Source organism: Pseudorasbora parva, chromosome 24, assembly GCF_024679245.1.
Source record: "Pseudorasbora parva isolate DD20220531a chromosome 24, ASM2467924v1, whole genome shotgun sequence".
In the NCBI taxonomy this organism is placed as follows: Eukaryota; Metazoa; Chordata; class Actinopteri; order Cypriniformes; family Gobionidae; genus Pseudorasbora; species Pseudorasbora parva.
In genome coordinates, this window is record NC_090195.1 from 33,708,962 (window position 1) to 33,726,738 (window position 17,777).

The 17,777-nt window shown below is 40.1% G+C and overlaps 1 protein-coding gene across 2 annotated transcripts in view; it reads left to right on the top strand.

Moving 5' to 3' along the window:
• Positions 1–481: 481 nt before the first annotated feature.
• rreb1a (ras responsive element binding protein 1a) overlaps positions 482–17,777 on the top strand; it is a 74,010-nt gene continuing 56,714 nt past the window's right edge. For both annotated transcript variants that reach the window (XM_067434389.1, XM_067434388.1), the window contains exon 1: positions 482–722. Coding sequence is in view for 1 of the 2 variants with exons in the window: in XM_067434388.1 (XP_067290489.1) it covers positions 683–722 (40 nt within the window). In the remaining variant the exon portion in view is untranslated. The remainder of the gene's footprint in view (positions 723–17,777) is intronic.

The window sequence follows — 17,777 nt, forward strand, 5'->3', positions numbered from 1 at the left end:
TTATATTGAAATTATTTGCAATCTTTTTACTATCAATGTTGTTTTTCAATTAATTATTTTGTGAGTCTTCCTAACTACATGGGATCATGATATACACCAACTTTTTTGTGAGTCTTTTTATTACTAGGCTACTATTAATATTTTATTTTATCTTTATGTCTAACTTCATTTTGCACCTTTCTTTGTCAATTCATTGTTTGTAAAGAAACTCTCCTGTGTCCTCTAGTATCCACATTTAGATAAGAGTCACACATAAAAATGTGTGTTTTTATGACTGTCCTGAAAGTATTTGTGAAGGAACAGGGTGACTCTTGTGTGTGGGATGCTTGTGTGTGTCTGCAGCTTCAGTAACGCGCGTCCCCTTGGAGACTAGAGCAGGAGCAACACGTGATACTCCGCCTTACTGATCAGCTTTAGAGGAGAGAGAGAGAGAGAGAGAGAGAGAGAGAGAGAGAGAGAGAGAGAGAGAGAGAGAGAGAGACGCAGTAATAAGCGTTTTCCTCTCTCCTCCCTAAAGCATCTCGGCGTGGGGGGGATTTGGGAGAGTGGGGAACTCAAACGCAAAGTTGACGAACTTTGCACATCTTTTACAAACGCCATTTTGATTCCTCTCCGGAACAACTTTTTGCAGCTTCTTTTTTTTCTTCTCTCTCCTCAGCTCATCATCACCATCATCATCATCATGTCTCGGCGAAAGCAACCCAACCCCAACAAAGTCAAACGTAAGTTACTCGGATCTCCTAAAACTCTCTCGTGGGCCTGCTGTGTGTTTATTTGACGTGTTTTAGCTTAAGTTCGTGTTTAAGTCAGAGTTAAAGTTAATGTGGAGTAAGAGGATACTTTTTTCCCAACTTCAGCTTCCTCGTTGCGCGAGGAGAGACCTGATGCTCACGCGCAACAGCCCAAACCTGCCCCAAACAACTCCGTTTCTCAAAGACATCGGCGTGTTTCGATTCAAATAACTTTGTGTTCGCCTTTAACAACTTTTTAACGCCGTATGGAAGCTGTTACATGCGGTGATGGGGTTCAAAGTCTGTTGCTGTTAGCTAGCGTTAAGCTAACGCGCTGCTGTCGCGCGGAGCATCACATCTCGCGTGCACTTTGATCGCTTCGCCTCGAGCTGGTTCTGCCATCGACCATCGAAAATGTCGTTTTTAGTGCATATCATCTGCCTTGAATGTCTTTGTTTGTTTGTTTGCTTGTTTATTCTACTTCCAGGACAACCTGTTGCGTCACAAAGTTTGTTTATCTGTTCAAGGATGGCCTATATTTGATCACGAAACTGTTCAGGTAGTGGCAGTTTGACTGAAGAAAAGTCGGTTGGGGTTTTTTTTATCGTCGAAAGCGTGTCGTCTGTCACATTATTAATCGTTATTTTGGGATTAGTTAAGATGCGCATCATCAAAGTAAACACGTTTGGGGCTGTTATATGTTGTTTTAAAGTGTTCCTGTAAGTTTTATTTAAAGTTTGTCGTGTTGAACTGAAGGAATGGATGAGTCCGCTCGGTCTCTCGGGAGACGGCAGCAGAGCTCGCGCTGGTTAGATAATGGTTGCTAGGCATTTGTGTTCCGTCTCTTTTCCGCCCCTCCTCGGTGAGGCAGAAACTTCAGGAGAGTCTGAGGTAAACGTGGCAAATTCACTCGCCACATCTTGTCCATCCTTTACGTTGACCTTTATGGTTTTAAATGCTTTTTTTGCAGCCAAAAATAAACATAGTTATTAGTATTTAAAGGGACAGTAACGCAAAAATGCTACTTTTATCCATCCTCTTGCTCACCCTCAAGTTGTTCCAAACCTTGTTTTGTGAACACAAAGCAACATATTTTGAAAAATATTTCCATATGGAAAATACATTACATAATTTATTTTTATTTTTAGGTGTACTATCCATAGATATACATACCTATGGTACTATCCCTTTAAGGAATGTTAGGCCTCTGGTAACCATAGTTACAATAAAGCACACTACAATAGCAAGATTTGTGAGTGATAATTTGCTTGATCAATACGAAGTGATGGGTTAAATTGGCAAATTAGTGCATATTTGTTGTACATCTGAGTGGTATAACAAATGGGTAACTCGGATGCTGAGTTGTGAGGTTAAAAGGCGCTGAAATGCTGATGTGTATGATCTGTAATTATATAGAGATCAGTGAGCGGAAAGCAAGTCTGTAGCAAAAATGTCTATCACTCAACTTTCACAGTTTGCCTCACATTTAATTAAATAACTAAATTGAATTTAGATGTAGGCCTAGTTAAATTGTTAACAATAAACCATAAGTGCCTTAAATTAAGTGCAATCAACTTAAGTAATTTCAACTTACATTACATTAAACTGATTTAAATGAGTTGTCTTGTATAACTTAAAAAAAGTAGAAACTTGCTTAACTTATTTTGATGAGTTAAAGCAATGTAAAAACATGTCATAACTTTTATCATGTAATTTGTTATTCATTTTGATTGGCACACAAGCACAAAGACTGGTCTGGAACGGCGTACGAGTGACCCGGAGCAATAGAGATTTCTAAAATATCTTTACTCCGGCTCCACTCCAGGTTTTCTGGTTTGCTCTCCCTGCACACCAGTGAAGCTGCTCCGACTTTCCAAACACCCGTTCCATGCTCCGCTTCCACTTCACGCCACTCACACACCCTGGAGTGGATTGGCACAAATAATAAAAAAGTCCCATTGCTGCTCAACCAATCACAACAGACGACCAAAACTAGTTTTGGGGGTCGTGGCAAATAAAGATGTTTCCCCTTGGCCTTCTTTTAAAGGAAGGGAGGAGAGGACAGATCCGGATGAGAGGTTCACATTCCATTACGAAATTCAACACTGTAGACGAGCAGAGTCAAGAGCTGCAGCAATGCACTATCACTACACAGGCATCATGCCTTCTCTCCATCGCTATATATAAGATCTTACGTGACCCCTTAAAGTAAAACCCCCACCTGATGTATTCAGCTGGACCGTAAAGATGACAGAAAGCACAGTTTCTGTGCTTTTCCTTCAAATGAATGATGTCAAAGTTTGGCAGATAAAAGGCTATGTTATGAATAGGACCATACGGAGGCCTTGCAGCCAGTATTAAAGGATCAGCTTGATGATGTTGTGGCTAAAGGAGGAGGATGTTTCCATCTAGTTTTGTTTGTTTCCTCTTTGGCTAAGGCTAATAGGAAAGTTTGGACTCATATTTGTTCTTTTTTATATTTGGAGATCCATTCTAGAGTTTCTTTAAGTATGCACTTGCACTCTTTTTTGTTCTCTGAGCCTCTGCTAAAGGATTTTGTGAAGTGTTTTCACATGCAAGATCTGGCGAATGAGATCCCGGAGGAAACGGAGATTGATGCTAGACTATCAGGGAAGTTTTTTTGGATTGCATTTTAGTTCCCAGTGAAAATAATCCCATGCATAACGTCCCAAGTGTGCATTTCGTTTCCTTCTTTATTTAATTGTTTATGCGTTCTGAAACACTTGAAAATCTGGTGTCCGTTCCCTCTTGGGATAATTAAAAGTGATCATCCTCCCGTGGATCTCAGCGAGTGTCCTGGGTATTGACATTATCTAAATTCATTATAGTAATTCCCGAGATACCTACACAGCAGGTCTCGGTTGTGTTTGCCAAACGATAAACACTTTACAGCACTGCTTTGCATCAATGACCTCCTCAGATTTACATTTAACTTTATTTGATTTTCTATCTTCGATTAGTCATTGACTATTGTATCTGGAATGCTTTGTATATAATTGACCTTGGATTAAATTTGTGTTTAAACATCACATCTTGTACCTTTTATAGCTAGAATGTAGGCAGCTGTCCTGGTTCATTCTTATACATCCATCCATCCATCCATCCATTCAAGATGTTTTGCTGTGGATCTTAATGGTTTTATCGATTACTAACTCTAAATGAGACCTTACACACGTGCATTAAGGGACTTGAGGACAACCTTAAAAATATAGGTGCCAGGAAGAACCAAAAATGGGTTTTCACAGTGATGCCATAGAAGAACCACGGCTGGTTCCCCAACGAACAGTTTTGTGAAAGGTTCTTTAACAAACCACTTTTTTCTAACCATTTTATAGTCTAAAGAAATTTTTGCACTGCAAAGGACCTTTTGTGCAATAGAAAGGTTCTTTGGATATAATAAAGGTTCTTCATGGAACCATACGCCCTGCCAAAGAACCATTTAAGAACCTTTATTTTTAAGAGTGTAGTGGTGGTCCTGTTATCCTAATGGAGAGGGACCTGCTTTTGGCCTTGGGGCAGAATTGGTTGGCCCTTTGGCTCCCAGGCTATATTTATCCTGCCTTTTTTAGATAAGATTATATTCCATCCCTCTGTGTGGCGGAGGCAGGAACGGACACAGCAGGAGAACAACTTGGATGGACTGATAGATGGAGGTAAATGAGCCCTAAGGTGTATTTGTAGTGTCCCCTCCCCATAAATTGGGTGTTTATCCATAAATATTAGGATGCTGTTGTATAAGTAGAGACACCTAACGTCACACAAAAGAGCTAGACAAACTCATTTGGCAATTAGTTGGAGTTGCAGAGTTGTGGATCTGTGTTTGTTGATGGTGTTAGCTCACAGATCAACTTGTGTTGTATTAAAACGAGTGGCTTATTTTAGAGTGACATGGACATGCTTCTTCTGTCTGGGCGCCCCTACAAGAATAGTGTTGGGTGCTGACACTTTAGCCCCAGCTATATTTGTGGTTGTCCAGGGCTGTTTCTCAAAAGCATCGCAGGCCATGTCCATCACTGCCTGTTAACGCAGTTAGAAAAATGCAGACATTTCATGAATGCTGCTCTGCCTCCTTCTCACCGTGGCTCATTATCGTTAGATGTGTCATATATGGGATGGAAGGCTTAACCTCAAAAATTCAACCAATCCTCTCTGTGATTGCAGGAGATTGCTGTCATGGCCCACACAGGCAGCACTTATCTTTGGCAGTGGAAGAACATGTTCGGTTCAGTAACAATTAAGCTGCTGAAAAACTTGCAGTTGCAAAATATATAGTTCAAAACAACAATTGAGCAAGAATTCAATTCAAATAATGAAAAACAATTGAAAATGACTTATCTACTTTTGCTAAGGCCATTTTCACTCCTATTTTTTATGTACATCTGTCTCTCTTATTCTCTTTCAACCACTTCAGTCCTAATTGTATTCGAGGGGAGGGTCTATGTGCAGGTAAATGTATGGGCTTTTTCCAGATCTAACGGATTAAATCATCTCGACCAATTTGCATATGAACATGCCCGGAGATGATGGAAAAAACATGAGCATCAGCTTTAGTTTCTGCTCTGATAGCAACAAAACCGTCAAACTGTGATTGTGTGTTAGAAATCAGGAAAGGTGCGAGAACATTGTGCTTGGTACGTTTTTTGTCTTCAAACCAAACTTGGGTCTCCAACCGACACAGTTTAAGTCTGGGTAGCGTTTTTCCCATATTGTTTCCGTGTCTTCCTACTGTTTCCGGTCAGTAGGGGGAGAGTAGAGGAGGGTCTTTTAGTGGCTGTTCGTGTGCAATCCGGTCTAATGCGTTTTTGACTACCTCTGGAAGTGGTCAACATTGGACAATCACAACTTTTACACCTGTCTTTACTAAATTAACGGGTGTAAACTGGGCCCAGTGTTGGGTGTAACTAGTTACTAAGTAATTAGTTACTGTAATTGAATTACTCTTCCCTTGAATTTTAATTACAGTTACTTCTGATGTAACTAAACTAAACACTGTTTATAGACTGTAGAACAATTTTATATGTATAATACAATAATGTAATTAACATCAAAATTTAACGTAACTTTAAAATGCATGTTTTATGTGTCCTTCTCAAATTTGTAATACTTTGGTCAGTTAATAAGAATAATATATGTAGTTTTATATTACTTATTTGAATTTATTAAAAGAGCTGTTTTATGTCTATCCTTGAATCATTTAACTGGTCAAGGTTGATTATAAGATTTAGAAAGTAATAAGTAAATAAATACTTTTAAGAGAGAGTAATTTGTACCGTATTTTGAATTACACTACACTACAGTACATTGAATTACACTACTTAAGATGTAACTAGTACTTAATTACTTTTTTAGAGTAACTTACCCAACACTGACCGGGACTAAGACAATCATTACTATTAGCAAGTTGCAATTTTCTTTTTCTTTCCTATTATGATGTATAGGGAACTTGATTTTTTCCATGGTGAATTGATTGGATGGTCGTGGTTTGCTATTGGTGGATCTCATGTGAGTGACAGGTTGCCCCGCCCTCGTCATCAAGGGAAGAGATGCTGCAAGATGGAGGGAAAGATATTCTGATTCAAGATTATGAGGGATATGAATTAAAAATATTGATGTGCATGGATAAATCGTTGCAATATTCCATACATTTGCTTTCATTATGACTTTAAAACAAGTATCTTGTACTTTTGTATCGTATTCAAACGACGGAAAAATCCCACTGGATGGAATTGAAGAATAGACCTAAGTCACATCTAGAAATTTGGGCCAGTAAGCAACCAGTCGAAACTCAATCGCACTGTAATAAAAAAACACTTTAGTAACCACATGGCAACCAACCACAACATCCTACCATTGTGTTGGTTTTATTAAAAAGTGATTAATTGCCGTCCTTTATAGTCTGTAGCTATTGGTTTTGGAGAATCGTTTATCACAGCACTGACCCAAACGTGTTTAGCAGCCATCAGGCTAATGGGCAATCAGGCTGAATGCATCTTTTTGGTTTTTGACGATGGCTCACAAACACCTCTGAAGCCCTGTTATTGCAGCCTCGTCTTATCACCTTTCCCCGCTTCTCCCCCGAGCTGCTCCAACCAGCAAATAAAGTTGGTATTTGCTAAGAGTTCAAAGTCTAACCCAACGGCTATCACCGATGTGAAAGAATGCCACAATGGAGGACAGGAGGGAGAAAGGGAGGCAGGGAAAATGGAGCTCCTGCAAAGCCGAGAAGAGGAGATGAGAGGAACGACAGGAAGTGAAACTTGCCTCTTCTGTGAGGTGGAGGGGGAATAGATGAAGGAAGTGTTCGAACAATAGCGAGTTAGCTGCACGACTTTTGTTTTCCCTCTCTGAGTTTCAGACAGACATAGTGATCTTGACACCACAGTCCTTGTTTTTGCAGGCGTTTCAACTTTATTCCAAACTCTCCTGTCTTGTTTACTCAAGATAACTGTTTAAGCTGATATCATAAAGGACAATTCTTATTTTTAATGGAATATTGCAGTGTTTATTGAGCTGTGCACACGTCATCATTTTTCATTTCTTTCATCAAAATAACTTCCCTAACCTTTTGCAGCAACATCTCTACAAATCTCTGATGTGTTTACTGGCATGGGGGCGGGGCAACCTGTCACTCGCATGAGCTCCACCAATAGCAAGCCACAACCATCCAATCAACTACCCATGAAAAAATAAATAAAGTCCTACCCTACAATTTTTCCCCTGAAGATTTTTCACTTGGTTATACGTCACAGTAGGGCTGGGTAAATAATATTGATTTCTCCATTTTAATCTCATTTTTATGAACCGATATCGATTCTTAAATCCTAAGATTGGTCTATCCTATTTTCAGTTGATGAATGAACGTAACATTATAGAGCCACTCCCATCCAATAAATCACAATAATCTTCGTGCTTTGCTACTTTTGATATGAAACAGAGTCTCAGAATTCAAATTACGTCCATTTTATTACGGAATTTAAAAACATAAATAGCGTTTTGGTTCCGTTTGATGTGGTGTGACAGATCGCGGTAGCACCTCAGTTCAACAGAAGCAGCGTCATCTCGGCTTTAATATCAATTACAGTGCAAAACAAACATGAATGAACATCTGAAGGTATGTTAAAAGGTAATCCGTATCAAGTCACATGTAATCGCTCAATTATTGTTTTAACTGCAGAAGACGTCAGTAAAACAGCTTAAACAATGTCATGTAACATCACATTTACCTCAGAAAAAGTATTTAGTGTCCATAAACTCGATAGTTACATAGAAAAATGAACATTACCACATTACATAATGTTCTTAGATTTTTAATCAAGTTTAAGTTATCAGTCAATATGAGCATCCTTAAAGTGGAGTAAAATTATGATTAAAAACATTTGTTAGTGTAATTAGTGTTTGTATACAAATAAGTAAATTTTAATGGGGTGTCTATTCACACCAAGTGCAAATAGTGTGTCTTGTTGGGTTAAAACATAAAAAAAAAAAAAAAAAAGCTCGAATTTCAACGTCTTCAGTGGCGCAATCACTAAAGCCTATGGCTAATGAATTATTGTTTTGACGAGATCAGCACAGGTTTGAGTCCGCCTTTTGCAGAGCTCGCTTTTTTAATTTTTTTTATCAGAAATTACATCGGAAAGGCATTTACTTTTAATTAAAATTAAGAAAATGTTCTAAATGTGGAAATAAAGTTCCTACCGAAATGTTTAATAACAATAAAAGCATTTATTGGGTAGGGGTCAGTGTAGGGAGGGCTTCTATTTTCCCATTAATGCGGCATCCATTTAATAATTAAAATAAATATAATAATTTACACTGTTATATTGCATCCTGTCAATGTACAACAATACTAAGGTGCAAATTATCTGTCAAAATAAAGTATAAATTACATGTAATTGTTTAAATATTGCAAAGAACTGCTACTTTTATATGGTAATATATCACTATTTTCACTCAGTAAATAGCATCTACAGCTATTTGCACTTAATGTACATATCATCTATCGCTAAGAAAATGTTATTTTCACTGAGTGTAAATATAATCTAGTTGCTGTTTTTACTTAGTGCAAAAAAACGCTGCCTAATTTGAACCTTTAATATTATATAGTAATGTAGTATCAACTGACACCCATGCATAGTTTACTGCATTAGTTGAGATTTTGCCTTGTATTGTATCTCATATATATATCCAAAACAATATTGAATTGAAATCAGAATCAAATCAAATGCTTGTGAATAGAAATCGAATCTTGAAATTTGTGTCAATACTCGCCTTGCGTCACAGCAGGGAAAGAAAAAGCATGTGCAACTTCTGTTTTTATGCTGAATTTAAAGGAAATGTATGTAAGATTGTGGCCAAAACTGGTACTGCAATCCCTTTTAAATGACTGTAGAGCGGTGTATCCCCCTCCCCTCCCCCTGACTCGAGGTTGCCAGATTGGTTGTAGGATCCAGCAGGAACGTTTGTAGATCTGCAGCTGCGGTAACTAGAGCAGATCTGGCAACCCGGATGCCAAAACACTACTGACTTCGTGATTGGTTGATAGGTGGAGGGCGGAGCTTCAGGCCAAAACACAAACATGTCAAAATCAACATCAGTTGAGCTGCAACAACAACTTTTAAATGACCTGGCTGGACTACTGTTGTCAGTGATATACGTATTTCAAATTAACATGATTTCTTAATGTCTAGTGACATATCAGGGCCATTTTATGATTAATTGAAATATATTTCTTACATACAGTTCTTTTAAGCGCTATTGTAGAGTGGGCCGACTGATGTACGGCTCTTTTTCTGTCTCCACTCTTGCTCTCTCAAGCCTGAAACTCTCTCTCCCTCCCGGCCTGCCTCTGTCTTGCTGACTAAACAGTTTTGTCAGCTGGCAGTTGCTCGCAGGATTTGCGATAGCTTCTGGAGGCTGGGACGAGGGGGAGGGTTGGTACTCACAGGCAGCACTTGTTGCTTAGTGGAGCTGGCCGAGAGAGAAAGAAAAGGAGGGAGGGAAGAAAGAAAGGGTGGAACAGACAAGACAAGGGTGGTTGCAGAAAGGGGGAAAAAAAGGCCAGCAGCATCGCACAACCAGTTTCTGAACGATTATGTCTGAGGGAGATGGAGCGCAAATGATACACTGCACAAATGTGTCGTCTTCAGTTGGGACGCCTTGTGACCCAAAAAGGGTATTTTGTCGCAGCTTACCAATAAGTGGCGCAATGAATATGTTGCATCTGACACGTTTGAGGACATGCAGACAGGCCTTTGTGTAAACAACACAAATCTGGTCTGGCGCTAGTTGAAAGCCAAGAGGTGGCTGTTTGCTCCCGTCTGGTCTGCCACCTTGCCACTCGACAGACAACAAATATGGGCTAGGATGAGCTGCCCTAATGACATCTTACCTGGCAGCCACAGTGCATGCTGGGAAAAGATGTAATCCTGACCTGCAGCTCGGCAAACATGACGTTGACCACAGCTCTGTTGGTGATGTTTATGGTCTTAGTGGTCATTTATCTCATACTGTGAAATGGGTTTTGTACTAAATTAAACAATTGGCATATTGTCATTGTACTAAAGTAAAATTTGATATTGGTTTAAATATGGTAAGACACTTTGCATGTGCCCCACTCATTTTTTCCTTTAGTTTGTTTTAGCATATTGACTAAAGTGCAGTGCAATGGAAATGTTGAGTGTTGAAAGTTGTGCTTTGTACTGGTTCTTATTTGAAGTCGCTCCATGTTGAATTCAATAATCAAGCTTTCCTGTAGCTGTTTATGCATTGATAGATTCACGTGCATAACAACCTTTCCACTTTTTTCTAAACCGAACCATACACATCAGGGATGGAAATTAGCACCCGCCACCAGCCAAATGCGCTGATTTTGAGTTGTGGCGGGTATACTCGCTTCACCTACCAGCCAAGTGGCGGGTAAATAAAAATAGCATACTGTTTCACCTCTTTGTAAACTTTGTTCAATGCATGCGAGTGCTGCTGTATGTCCGAATATGACCAGTTGTTTTCGCCGTCATCACCCGAGTGTAGAGCCAGAAGACGCGAATGAGAACTCGCGCGCCGAGAAGATCTGTTTGTGCATCATCCGAGAACGCGCACTCGTCTCACATCGCGCAAATTTTGAGTTCTCTTTCAAGTCGTGCGCTTAAACGGACAAACTCACACAAGAAGTATGTCAACATGTCCATCTTGATGAGTATCCTAGCAGACAGTCTATATATGCCTTAAGAGAACTGTATACAGTCGAGAAAGACAGCGCATGTCCGTGGATTAGGTCTTAAAGGGGCAGTAACCTTTACTGCTGTCTGTTTAATGTCAAACAAAAGATAAGGACATGATTACTCTGCTCTTGATTGAATTGCTTTTGTATGTTTAATAAGGACTAATATTTAATTTAAACAGTTAAATATGCAGTTATTTTACATTTAAATACTTTATTTAATTTCTGTACCTTTCTACAGGCCAGTGCATTATTATTTAATATACACACGAGTCAGGTCAAGTTAAACATTTTATTTTTATTTTATACTGTGCGTTGTTGCAATGTGCTAAATAAATATTTGCACAATTTGTAATTGATTTATTATTTGAAACTTTAATATTAATTTATGCAATTGCAATGCCTTGATTTTTATTTACACAGTCATAGCTAGCCTGACAAGCCAGACCCACATCAAGATTTTTGGTCTGGAAATCCGAGGCTCAATCCGAGGGGCGGATAAACGGTTGTCTTTCAAACTCCCTCTGAACGCGATAGGATAGCGCTACAACCAACCAGAGCAACGTGAAGCGGAGTTGAAAGATTTAACATTCGCCGTATCCGGTCGGCTAAACTCCGAACACATCTTCCCTTCTTAAGAATGACTTCAGTGCCGTTCTTTTCTCAGAGAAAAGCTTAACTCCAAGTCTTCCAGAGTCGCGGTCAAAGCTGATTCGAAATACTATGTGTTTACTAGTAGCACACAAGCTGCCGTCACTATGTTAAGCCCCGCCCACCGACTCTATACATGATGTGATTGGCCTGACCAGAGTTTGGTTTTTACAGCTCAGACGTGTGTTGTGAGTTTGCTAGACGATACTCACTGCAGATTAGATTTGCTGCCGCTAGGGTGCGTCTAGATTTCTAGGCTAAGTCATAGCATTAGCCAAAAATGCAATGGTACTAATTGGCATAATTTCTTTCGGTGTTTCGGTTTTCGGCCTTGGTTTCCTCTTTTTCGTTTTCGGCCAAGAATTTTGATTTCGGTTTATCCCTTCTGACAATGTTCTGCTCGGTATGTCGTCAACATGCTTCAGAAGATGCCAAAACGAATAGTTTTATTGTTGGGACTAAAAACCTAAAACTGGAAGCCATAAAAGACCACAAATCATCCAAATGCCACATCCAGGTAAAAAAGATCGCACAGAGCTCTTCTCGTTTAATGAAATGTATATCAGTTTATGGTTTGTGTGTGTATAAGAGAGAAAGAGAAAATGTCAGTATTTCATTGGGACTAAACTGCTTAAGTATTGTAGAGCTTGTAGTATTCATTTTCACATGCAGTTACACATTGTCGGTTAAAAACAAGATTTTGAAATCCACCAGCCACAGTGGTCGGTGGACAAAAAAGTTAATTTCCATCCCTGATACACATACCATCTACATCCACACCCACACACACACACAATGTCCTGCCATCTCCTCTCATGAGCTGAAAAGGTACTGTTGTTTGTTCTGCAAACACAGGACACACCTCGTATCCACAGAGACTGGAGCTCATGCCCCTAGTCTTACTGCACCTCAGGCTCGTAAAGAAGTCGACCGCACACCTTCTTGCAACCTCCTGTGCAAACACACACGGGCCTCCACCTGAGAGCATCCCTTTGCACAGCTGCTAAGAGTTTAGGGGGGATGGGAGGATGAGATTACTGGACTGGCCTTGGGACGGAGGCGGAGACATTGGGAGTGAGTGAAGACTCGGAGGGGAGGAAGGAACTCAAGGCTTTAAAACTCCACCAGCATTCCTATCTCCCACTTTCTTTTGTAAAAAATGATCTGGTTTAGACAAGTTTAGACAAAACAGTTGGTCCTGTTTGATTTTTCGCGTCTTTGTGACGTCTCAAATTTGAAAACGATTTCACGCATGTCCAGAATCTATGCATTTCCAGGATGGTTTGACTAAGGGCAAGCTCAGGATACTACACAACACAACACTGGCGAGATGCACAAAGTACAAGACGTTTGGTCAAGAGTCGGTCCTGATCAACAGTGGTGTAAAACTGCAGAAATTTGCGCAAGAAGTGATTACATGAATTTTCAGATCTATACCATCTGTGATTGGCTGGATTAGTTCTACTTTGACATTGGAATTGCACACACTACAAGATTACATGGCGATAATAGCAGTTAAAATATTGCAGAGTCTGACTAGACTAGGTAAAGCCAGCCTGATCTGTCGGTGATTTGATTTTACCCGGCAACTCAGTCTGGAAACCTGTACATTAATTTCTACTGCTTCTGTTACACTTTTTGTGATAACCAATCACAGACTGGCTTATTCACCTGGCACGATGATGGATAGAGAAGCGATGGGTCGCCCGTTGATCACTCCTCTTATGGTCTGATTGGTTGAAGGAATATCCAATTGCGTACAGAGTCATTTGAATAATGCACGTTGATCTCGCCTGTTGTGTAGTAGAAAATACAGAGCAGACTCCCCAGACCCCAATGTTCAATCTTACATTGAGCTTAGTCTTTTGATAGGCAGACAAGAGTCTGACTGCTTGAGACTTAACTGGTATCTTAACGAGCATTGGCGACCGAAACAAGCTCCAATTTGGCCACGTTATAGGGTTTTGTTGCAGACGATGGAAATATGTGACAGCATATGTGTGACCAAAAGTCGTGTAGCATGAGCTTGCCTTAAGGCTTTATCCAGATCTGTGCTTTCTTGTCCAAACTGAAAGTTGGAAAATGCTTAAGTTATCTTACTGTGCATGCGTAAAACAATAAAAGCTCATTGGGATGATATAATAATTGTTAGCAAAATATCCCACCAATAACTGGTGTGTTCAGGTCACATTCAATCGCTGTTCTATTTATAGTCTAAAAAGCAATCGTCCTCGTTTTTTTTTGCAGGACAGTCACCGTATCTTTGAAGTATTTAATATGAAGATTGTACAAAGTAACATTTACCTTTAGTAACTCTGAAAGTAGCACGTGTCAAAGGACTGAATACCAAAATGTACATAAAAACATGCATTTTCAAAAGAATCCGAATTAGTATAGACATAGCCTAAGATGCATGACAGATATAGGCCGTGTAAGCATCAATGCCAAAGAACTTCTCCTGAAAGCCACACCCGGTCAACTCATAAAAATGCAACCTCCCAGAATCCACCTCAAATCCAGTCATCACACCGGGAGGATAGCACTCCTCGATGACAGGTCAGCCATTTCGAAACAACACCAGGCCACGCTGCTTCTGTTTAGGGACATCAGCATTAGAAAAGATAGCAAATGCTGATATACTGGCTACTGTTTCCAAAATAAATGCGTCTTTGTGATGGAGCCGGCTGATGTGATGTGAGAGGGGGTTGGGTTAGAGAGGTCTGGGGCTCTAAAGTGGGCGCTCAAGCCCAATTTTGAGATTCAAATGGCCAGGTGAAAAGGTAGAGGTGTGTCTGCCTCACCGGTCTGGGGGTTAATGGTACACCGTCTAGCTCCCATGGGAAAGAAGGAGTCAATGGGGCAGGCTCTGCTGACGTGCCCCTAAGGAGACGGCACAAAAGACAGCGAGCTGGGTTCTTTCTTCTCCTGAAACCTGGCCTTTCCCATCAGGGGCTATGTACACAATGAGCAGACAGAAACGCTGCCCTCCTTCAACACCTACACCAACACGCTCTGATATTTCTGAGGGACCCACCCAGGTGATGTGGAAAACCATCCAATAAATAATGTAAAAGTCTGAATCTACTTGGATGAATCTCATTTCAGTTATATTACAGTATGAAATATAGCTCAGACTTTTAATTTACATTTGCAACATATCATGACTTTGCGTAAACATACACGGCACTTTCTAAAGCCAAATGGCGTTTTATCTGTACGCATTTTGAGCTTTCTGCGTGTATGTCTACGCTGAAACGAACCATTGTGTGTGTTTGTCCACAAGGTAAATGGATTTATAAACATACTAAATTGTTTTTTTGAAAATGTAAAAATGCTGAATGTTTCTTGTGATGGGTAGGTTTAGGGGCTGTGTGTGTGCATGTGTGTGTGAGATGGGTAGGTTTAGGGGTAGGGGCAGTGAAGGGGGATAGAATGAAACGGCGTTGATAAACACGCTAAAAAAAGCGATAATGTGTCTTGATAGCATGCCAAAATAGCGTACGAATTGGCGTATCATACATATGCCATTTCATGAGATCAGTCTGTTTCTTGACAGTTGTTTTGTTGTTTGGTGAGATTCACACTCTAAGTGAACAAAAACTGACACTAAATCTGAACCAGACCTGCCTCCCATGCCTCACTTTGCATTAAACAATATATTATTTAATTTAGTTCCTGTACAAGAGCTATGCGGTTCAAAACAACGGCTCGTTCAAACGCAGTATCATCCAACCTGTCTGTGCCTGTCAATGAGATTATATGAAGGGATGAGTGGTAACTGCCGCATTTCAAAACATCTTCATCAGAGTTAGTCATCAGAAAATGCTTTGGATACCTTTACTTCCTTCATCTAGTTTCCATCCATCCACAGCATCCCACAAAACATGTCTGTCCAAGGAGTGTTATCATTAACCAGAGTTAGAACTCGTGAACTTTGTTACCAAGTGCTTGGGAAAAGGAGAGCAGAGGCAATAATAAACTTAATCAAAGAGCAGAGAAGATAACCAGGCTGTTGATTGCCTCATGAGAAGACCAGATCAAGGGTCCATCTGAAAGTACAGCCTTTACTAAATGCATGTTGCATGTCAGAGCTCTGTTAAAATGGCTGCTTAGATCATCCTTGTGGCTTACGGCACTACAAACCTATATTTTGTGGTCGAGCAAGTTGATAAGTTTATGAAATTTATACAACTGTCGATTCATGTGAAGGGTCATCATCCTGGTGTTTGATGTGCAAAGTGTCTGTTTTGTCTCCATCAACTTTGCATAACTTGTCATAAAGTGGGTAGTGTCCCTGTAATGTCTTCTCTTAGATTACACTCATTCTGCCATTATCTTTTGAAGAGTGCCAGTTGGCTGCTGATAAGTTATAAAGAAAATTCAGGGCCTGTAGGAAACTTGACTAATGACAAAGGATTTGTTGCACTTCTACATTGCTTTTTGGCTTTTAGACCACCATAGATTTGTTCCCTGGAAGTAAAGGGATAGTTCACCCAAAAACGAAATTTTTATGTTTATCTGCTTACCCCTGCAGGGCATCCAAGATGTAGGTGTGTTTGTTTCTTCAGTAGAACAACAAATGAAGATATTTAACACACATCATTGTCAGTCGTATAGTGCATGTCAATGGTCACAGTTGAGAGTATGAAAGTAAAAAATACACATATGAATGTGATGACACATTGATGTCTTAAGACACGAAACAAATCGGTTTGTGTGAGAAACAGTCTGGAATTTTTTTTACCTCGAATGTAATCTATGTACAACAGCCTTGAGTGCGCCATCACTTTCAGTGAGTGAGGTCAAATGCACACAATGTACAAGCGACGGAAATTATCTTTCGTGCGTATCTCTTCGCCATACCGTGTATTTTGACCTCACTCACCAGAAGTCATTGCACAGTGAACGCTGATGTACATTGTGTTGTATTTAAAGGGTAAACAATTATATAAATACTGTTCGGTTTCTCGCATAAACTGATCGTTTTGTGTCTTAAGACATCAGTGTGTAGCCACGAGCCTCAGGGTTTAATATCGATTCGTATGTGTATTTTTTTTTTTACTCTCATCTGTGACCATTGCATAATACGACTTAGAGTGCAATGGTGTGAGTTAAAAATCTTCATTTGTGTTCTACTTAAGAAACAAACACACCGACACCTTGAATGCCCCGGGGGGTTAGCAGATAAACATCACATTTTCATTTTTGGGTGAACTATCCCTTTAATTCGTTTAAATCGCCACCTGATGATGCCAGGATTGGTCACTTTCTAGCTGCGTCTGTGTTTGTGATTCAACTGCCTGTTTCATGGCTTGCTAAGGAAATGGCCTATCCCACAAGGCTGTGTGAGTCTGTTAAACCTCTGCTGAACAGGAAATGGTGGATACTGGATGTTACTGTTGTGATAACTTGTGCAACATTAAGGGAATTGCTCATCAGAACTAGTGAAAATTAGTGGTTTCGATGTGCAGGCAGGAAAAGTTCTGCTCTGTTCTGCTAATCTGGCTCTTTTGTTAGTGCTAAACATTAAATACTTAATCAGGTTGTGCTCTAAGAACCGCTCACCAAGGGGGGAAAAGTGTTTAAAGCTCTCCAAAAATCAGTGGAGGAAACCAGAACTTTTTCCATTGTTGAACCATGTGACGGTTTCGGCTAAGCCTGTTCGCTTTTGTTTGAAAGTTGTAATTGTTCCTTCCTGCGTGTTTTAACCCCTTTTATCCTTTCAGGACCTCACAATGTTGAGGGCTGTTACCCACCCACCAATCTGTGCCCACTCTGGTGCCGCCTTACATCTGATGAGACCCTCTTTATCAGTGTGTGGGCAAACATTAAGGGGCCCTATAGAGATGGAAATGAGGCCTTTGCGGCCCTGCAGCCGAAATGCTAGTGCCCTAACGCCTCTACAGACTGTCATGGAATTACAAAAGAGATTGGTCTGTAATGACCAGCCGTCCTTTGACTGCTACACTCAGGGCTTGTGTACTTTCATCTGTGTGCCGGGTGATGTCATTCAGATTCGTCATTTGAAGGTGGTTTCAAGTTAATTGATGCTTAAAGAAAAATACAAGCATGAATGACATGTTGTGATGTCCAGTGGATAACATTGATAATAAAATCATGGTTAATTTTAATAAGGATATGGGTGGTATATCGAG